General features: G+C 33.2%; 1 protein-coding gene across 1 annotated transcript; it reads left to right on the top strand.

Annotated features, from left to right (window-relative positions):
- The first annotated feature begins 227 nt into the window (after positions 1 to 227).
- On the top strand, positions 228 to 1,163 carry LOC127558045 (olfactory receptor 8G1-like). Its single transcript, XM_051991275.1, has one exon. The coding sequence runs from the start codon at positions 228 to 230 to the stop codon at positions 1,161 to 1,163; it is 936 nt and encodes a 311-aa protein (XP_051847235.1).
- Positions 1,164 to 8,115: the final 6,952 nt, after the last annotated feature.

The following is an 8,115-nucleotide window of genomic DNA, read 5'->3' as shown; positions in this document are numbered from 1 at the left end:
TTCCAACCAGCTGGCATATATGCATTATGCAACTGAAAATTAATGATTAAAACCTGTTTGTAGGACAATGGAATTAGGCAAAAATATTACATAAATAATACATAAATTTATTCTTTCTGAGATCATTTTTGACACTGGCAATAACAAGGATATCCCCTTAATTGTTGTTTTTGTTTTTCCTTCATATTTACAGATTCTTGCCTCCTTCTGTTCTACAATCAAAAGGAATGGAGAAAGGAAATGATTCACTAGTCACTGAGTTCATTCTCCTAGGGCTGACAGACCAGCCAGAGCTCCAATTACCTCTCTTATTCCTCTTCCTAGGGATTTATGTGGTCACCACAGTGGGGAACCTCGGCATGATCACACTGATTATACTCAGTTCTCATCTTCACACCCCCATGTACTATTTCCTGTGCTGTTTGTCCTTCATTGATGTCTGTCTATCTACTATCATCATCCCCAAAATGTTGGTGAACTTTGTGTCAGAGAAAAACACTATTTCCTACCCTGCATGCATGACTCAAATATGCTTTTTTGGCTTTTTTGGAATTTCTGAATGTCACCTGTTAGCTGTCATGGCATATGACCGCTATATTGCTATATGCAATCCCCTTCGTTATAATATTATCATGTCTTATCAAGTATGTTCATGCTTGGTGGTTGGGGTATGTGCATTGGCCATGATTGTGACCACAATTGACATTGGATGCTTACTTAGAGTGTTCTTCTGTAAAGAAAATGGCATCAATCATTACTTCTGCGACCTTCTTCCACTTTTGAAGCTCGCTTGTTCGAATACCTATGTCAATCAATTAGTGAATCTGGTCACCAGTATATTTAATGTCCTTTGCCCATTCCTGATCATCATTTGCTCTTATATGTTGATCATTGCTACTATTTTAAAAATTCCATCAACTGAAGGCAGATCAAAAGCCTTTAATACCTGCAGCTCCCACATTGCAGCAGTTGGTGTCTTCTTTGGCTCTATTGCATTCATGTATCTGAAGCCATCTTCAGTGAGTTCCATGGATCAGGAGAAAGTATCCTCTTTGTTTTACACTATCATTGTGCCCATGTTAAATCCTTTCCTCTACAGTCTAAGAAATAAGGATGTCAAAACTGCCTTGAAGAAAGTGATAAAAAAGACCATTTTATTGTAAAGAGCAATATCAGAATAATTAGCTTAAGGAAAACAGATTCTGAGGAGAAACAATGATGGGGTGATAGCGAGAGGGAAAGGGAGATGTAAAGGAAGAAGGAAAGTGAGAAATCTTTGTACAAACCACATGCATGTCTCATACATATAATTAATTGAAGCTCAACTAAGAGATGCTTCGGGAACATATCTTAAACTAGGGTGAATTGTATTTTTCTTTCCACATTTGCCCTTCTCTTACAACTCTGGTTTGCATTTAAAATTAGTAGAATACCTCTGAAATTCAACCATGGGTGGATCAGCTTCTTATTTTTAAAGACATTACTCTTCTAGTTGAAAAAATATATATGGCAATGTAATTTTCCTGGGTAACCCCCTGTGGGTCAATGATGGCTGCAAGAATAAGTTAAATTTCTGAGGTTTTACAACATGAATGAGACAGGGAATATTAAGGCTAGGAAAGGATTTTAAAATTTCATTTGCATCTCACTTGTTTTTCAGTTTAAGAAATTATACCCAAAATAGGATAAATGACTTTTTTTTGCATTTTCCATTAATTCCCTGATATTCTTGAACTTTCCTTCTTCCAGATGAATGTTGTTATTATTTTTTCTAGCTCTATGAAATTCTTTTGGTACTTTGAAGAATTAAATTTTCCCTAACTCCTATTTTGGCTGCATCTCAATAGTCTCTCATTATTGTTAGACTCTTTAATTAAATTATTGTTTCTCTGATTTGTCCTTTGATTCACTTATTCATTAGGATTAGATTGCTTAATTTCCAATTAATTCTAATCTATATTTTCATGGTGCTTTCTTGAAAAAAGAAAGATATATTATTTTCTATTCCAGTTCATTTTTTTTTCCAGAGGTCTGTAAGAGCTTACTTTTTCTGAAATGCTATTCACTTCCTTAATTTCTTTGTTGTTTATTTATTTGTTTATTTATTTACTTATGACAGTTGACAATTGAAGTTTTTTTTCTATTTCTTGCTTAATATTTTTTTTTAGGAAAATGTAGTTATTTTCTTTATCTCTTTAATTAGATTTATTTTTTGCTTTATCTAAAGTCAGGATGGCTGCTCCTGCTTTTTTTTACTTCAGGTAAAGCATAATCAGGTCTGCTGCTGTCCTCTGCTTTAACCCTCTGTGTATCTTCTGCTTCAAGTGTTTTATTGCAAACATATTGTTAGATTTTAATTTTTGATCCACTCTGCTATCTGCTTTAGTTTTATAGGAAAATTCATCCCATTCACATTCATACTTATGATTATGAACTGTATATATCCTTTTATTCTATTTTTCCTCCTTTTTGTTCTCTCCTTTCATCCTTTCCTTTCTCACTAGTGTTTTGCTTCTGACCACAGGCCCCCCCAATCTGTTCTCATTTCTGCCATGCCCCTCTTTTCTATTCTTTCTCTCCTCTAACTTCACTATAGGTAAGATAGATATTTATACCCAACTGATTATGTATGTTATACCTTCTTTGAGCAATGTTCAAGTTTCAAAGTTCAAGGTTCACTCTTTCATCTTCCCCTACACTATAAAAATAATGACTTTAGCTCCTCTTTATTTGAAATAATTTGCCCTATTCCCTCTCTCCTTTCCTTATGTTTCCACTATAATCTTCTTTCTCATCCCTTAACATATTTTTTCATGCCATCCCTTCAAATTTACCATATACCTACACTCTCTACATTGATCAGTTGTTGTTCTTCAACCTTGAAGAGAACCAAATTGATATCACTATGTTGAAATCAAATTGTCATCAGCATTCTTATATATCATTAACAAACCCAACAGAGTTACAAAGAGAAATTCCATTTAAAGTAACTACTGATTGTATGAAATATTTAGGAATCTATCTGCCAAGGGAAAACCGGAAACTTTATGAGCAAAACTACAAAACACTTTCCACACAAATTAAATCTGATCTAACCAATTGGAAAAATATTAAATGCTCTTGGATTGGGCAAACAAATATAATAAAGATGACAGTACTACCTTAACTAATCTATTTATTTAGCGCTATACCTATCAGACTCACAAAAAACTATTTTAATGACCTAGAAAAAATAACAACAAAGTTCATATGGAAAAACAAAAGGTCAAGAATTTCGAGGGAATTAAAGAAAAAAAAATCAAATGAAGGTGGGCTACCTGTACTAGATCTAAAATTATATTATAAAGCAGTGGTTACCAAAACCATCTGGTATTGACTAAGAAGTAGACTAGTTGATCAATGGAATAGGTTAGGTTCAAAGGACAAGACTATCATCTCAAAGTATCCAAAGATGAATGGGAGAATCCCAAATTCTTAAATACCTTTTACAAATAAAGAAGGGTTCAGAAGCACAAAACTTCTTCCCAGACCCATTTGGCTCTGTCAGGATGGGGGGAAGCCATAAATTCTTACTAAAAGCCAGAGTCAGGATGTCTGAATAAACAGAAGTAAATATGTCAATGAGGTATCCAGGATAATCTTTTCTCTTGGAATATTTTAGAGGGATAATATAAATTCTTGAGGACAGAAAGAGTTAGAAACTCTTATCTTGAGTCTTACATTGACAATTTATAACCTTAGAGCAAATGGTCCTCAGTCTTAATAAACCAGAGCAGGGTTTTACAACTAAGGGAGTTGAGGAGGAACAGTTAAGGAAAGTGAGTCAGGACAGTTAAAGAGAACTGTGGCACAACAAAACAAAAAAAGAACCCTACCATAGAGAGTTAATATTAGGATAGAAAAGATATGAATTCATATTCAGAAAATATAATGACAAATTTCTCTTTTTTTCAATGAGAAATGATAATGTTTCCAAACATAAAAAGAATTCTTAGAAAGAGTTGAAGAGGACTTCTAAAATTGCATAAGAGATGAAGAGGGAAAATAGGAAAAAAATTAAGAGTCATCCAAATTTTTTTGTAATTATGAAAGATCAACCAACATGAATTAGAGAATCAAGAACCTAAAGTATAAAATAATTCCTTGAAAGCTAGAATTGGGCAAGAAGAAGTTAATGATATTTGAGGACACCAAGAAATCATAAAACAAAAATCAAAAGAATGGACAAGAGAAGAAAAAATGAAATATCTCATCAGAAAAATAATTAAGAATATAGAATGAAGAAAAATAATGAAATAGTCTAACTGAAAATTATGGTAAAAGAAAAAGAATCTTCACACAATATTAGTGGAAATCATCACCGAAAATTGTTCTGAAATTCTAGAACTAGAAGGCATATAAATAGAAAAGACAGAAATAAAAACATAACAATAACTATCTGAAAGAGATTCTAGGAGGAAAACTTACAAGAATATTATAGATAGGAGCAGCGAGGTGGGGCAATGGATATAATACCAGGCCTGAATTCAAGAGGACCTAAATTCAAATCTACCCTCAGACACTTAACACTTCCTATCTGTGTGACCCTGGGCAAGTCACTTATCCCCAATTGCCTTAGCAAAGAAAGAAAGAAAGAAAGAAAGAAAGAAAGAAAGAAAGAAAGAATATCATAGACAGGTTTCAAAGTTCCCAAGTCAAGGAAAACAGATTGGAATCAATAAAAAGGAAAATAAGTAAACAATATATATCTAGAAGCTTATAAAAGTGTTCTACATTCAGAAAGACTTAAGAAGGCAAGGAATAGAGTGGGAGGAGCTTATAAGGTAGGGAGTTTCAGGGGGGTAAGTAACTTTCCTTATAGGAGGAAAAAGTATGGGATAGAAGTAAAGCAGAAGAGTGAGGAGGGATTAAGCAAATAGGATGAGGATAGTAAGGAAAAAGAGGAAAGTAGAAAATATACAATGGGTAATCAGATTAGAATGTGAATGAGATGCTGTCCATCTCAGCAGATGAAATGAGAGAAAAATTGAGAGGTCTTACATATGTGTGTATGCATATCTGTGTATATTTGTATGTTTATAGATACCTATAATCATATTTATAAATATAGATTTAGATTTATCCACACTTAAATATAAACTTCATAAAGCTGAGGAACAAGAAAAAAGAAAAAAAAAAATAAAGCAAAAAGTGCACAGCGTAGAACTAAAATAAACAAACCCAAAAAGGACACAAAGAAATAGATGTATAGGATTTATTATATAGATGTTCTTCATATTGAAATGTGTGGTTTTATATTGAATACTCTATTATGGTTTTCTGTGTGCATGGCAATAGCAATATTTCTTTTTTCTTTCCCTACTTTGTATTTAATTTTAAAATAATTAAAAAAATTTAAACAAGAAAAGGAAGTCATCGAATGCAACATAAACTTTCAAATAATTTCTCCTAGATTAACATTATTTAAAAGGTACAATTCTAGCCCAGTGCCCTTTTTCTCAGAAGAGGAAATCTACCAACATCATGGCTACAATCTCCTGCTTCTCTCCTGGAAGAAAGTTCTTTTAGGGAAGAATGGGAGGAAGAGCCTTTAGAAAAATCCATTCTAGGCTCCCTGTGACTCACACTTAGACACACACATGTGAACACTCAATAATCTACATGAACAATAAACACACACATACAATACATATACATACGCCTACAAGTGATATATTCCGATATGCAAAAGAATATAGCTATGTTTTTGGTCATTAATTTTTGAAAGAAAAAAAAAGATTCTGTGATTTTGGGGGGTATATTTTTAATGATTTTTTTCCAAGGTTCTACATCATTGTTCCATAGGAGAATCTCACGTCTAAGTTATGATATCAAAATAGGGTTCTCAACATAAACAGCCTCCTGCTTGACTGACTGGCAGTTATGAGTAGTCCCAAATTCCCTGGCATCTGATTTGGGCTTATTTATACTCATGCTGTTGTGTTTAAATTGGAATTTTATTTAATCAAAAAATGTGTTATAAAGTTTACATTTCTTTGTTCTCTAAGTTTTGGGGAGGAATTTTGAATGAAGGATTTTTTTCCAAAACAAATTTTTCCCCTTTTTGGGGATGAAGCTATCTCCTTTGTTTTCATTCCTTACACAGCACTGCAGTGTTGTCTGAAACTAAAACTCTGATAGGCTGGAAGCTTCCTTTGATTTATAAAGGAAGTTTCAGAAATGTGTACTATGATTGGTTTTCCTTCAAAAGAAAATATGCTGCTTGAACAGAAGAATCATGTACTAGAGACCAAGAATCAATAAATATATTTACAGGAGATAAGCAGCTAAGGAAATGCTGCTGGACAGTTAGACATGCCCTAAGCTATCACAGCTCACCACTTTTCACAGCATACTCTAGAATTCTTCTCTAATATTCCCATTCATCCTCAACTTGCTTTTCATAATTTCATCAATTTTTTGGTGTTCACTGAAACCTAGCACTCTCCTGCAGAAATAATATTTGTGGATACCATTTTCAAAACTGTAAGGTCCCTCTCATATACAGGATCCAGAAAAGAATTAGTATGTCCTTTATTTGGCCTTGCCACCCCTGTAACTCAGCCACTACTTTTTTGGGATCCTTATAGTTGTCAACTGTGGGACACTAATTCAATTTATCTCTTCCCCAATACATTCAGCATCTGATTTTCACATGTCTTATACTCCTTCTCTTTCACATCAACTGCCAATTTTCTCAACTAATGATCTCTGAATTCAGACTACTTCCACCATGAGGACTGTTTATACCTCAGACACTACCTCAAACTTCCAAATACCAACTCAGAAAACTTGGTTCCAGATACAAGAAATTCTAGATACCATCTAGAGATCGTGTTATGAAATATTCACTGTAAACACAAAGAGTAAATAAAATTGAAAGAATTAAGAGGTTAAGGAAAGTATTAATGACTTCTTCCCAGAAAAGGGAAATCCCTTATGAGATAAGTCTCTTTGGAAGCTTCTGTAGATTACTAATGAGATCCCAAGGTTCTTAAAAACAGCCATAAAAGACTTAAGACACATTATCAAGAATTAATGATGAGCACTATTTATTTTTCTATAGCTGAAGAGGATACTCTGGATAAAGTCACAATTAGCAATAATCATCCAAAAATAAAATAAATTTCCAAAGCATTTCAGAGACAATTTATGCCCTACTAAAAGCTTCTGGCCTTCTATACCTGGATAATATTAATCTTTAGTGAAACAAACTATAAGTAAAAATTATAGTAAAAGAAAAAGAATCTTCACACAATATTACTGGAAATAATCACTGAAAATAGTCCTGAAGTTCTAGATAATGAAGGAAAAATATAAATAGGAAAAATAAAAACAAAAATACAACAATAACTATCTGAAAGAGAACTCAGGAGGAAAACTTAAAGAATATCATAGCCAGGTTTCAAAGTTCCCAGGTCAAGGAAAACAGATTGGAAGTAATAAAGAGGTAAACAACTAAACAATATCTATGTAGAAGGATATAAAATTGTTCTACATTCAGAAAGACTTAAGAGGGCAAGGGATAGAGTAGCAGGAGCTGATAAGGTAAAGACTTTCAGAGGGGTAGGTAGCCTAAGGAATTAGGAGAAAAGAATAATGGGTAAATGCAAAGCAGAAGAGTGAGGAAAGAGAGCGAATAGGATGAGGATAGTAAGGGAAACAAGGAAAGAGGAAAATGTACAATGGGTAATCTCAGCTTAGAATGTGAATGAGAGGCTGTCCACTTTCAGAGACAAATGAGAGGTGGAAATAAGCAGCCTTACATATATATGTATGAGCATATCTATGTATATTTGAATGTTTGTATATACATATAATCATATTTATAAATATAGATATAGATTTATCCACAGTTAAGTATAAACTTCTTTAAGATGAGGGGAAGGGGAGGAAAAGGGAAAAAATAAGGCAAAAAGTGCACAGCAGAGAATCAAAACAAAGAAACCCAAAAAGGAAACAAAGAAAAGGTGGGCAATCAGTTACTAATTATTTATTTTTATATAGATTTTTTTTGAAATCGAAATGTATGGTTTTCTATTGAATACTCTCTGATGGTGTGCTGTGTGCATGGCA

The sequence above is a fragment of the Antechinus flavipes genome, chromosome 3, assembly GCF_016432865.1.
Source record: "Antechinus flavipes isolate AdamAnt ecotype Samford, QLD, Australia chromosome 3, AdamAnt_v2, whole genome shotgun sequence".
Classification (NCBI taxonomy): domain Eukaryota; kingdom Metazoa; phylum Chordata; class Mammalia; order Dasyuromorphia; family Dasyuridae; genus Antechinus; species Antechinus flavipes.
Note: the sequence above shows the minus strand (reverse complement) of the source record. Positions and strands in the feature narration are given on the sequence as shown.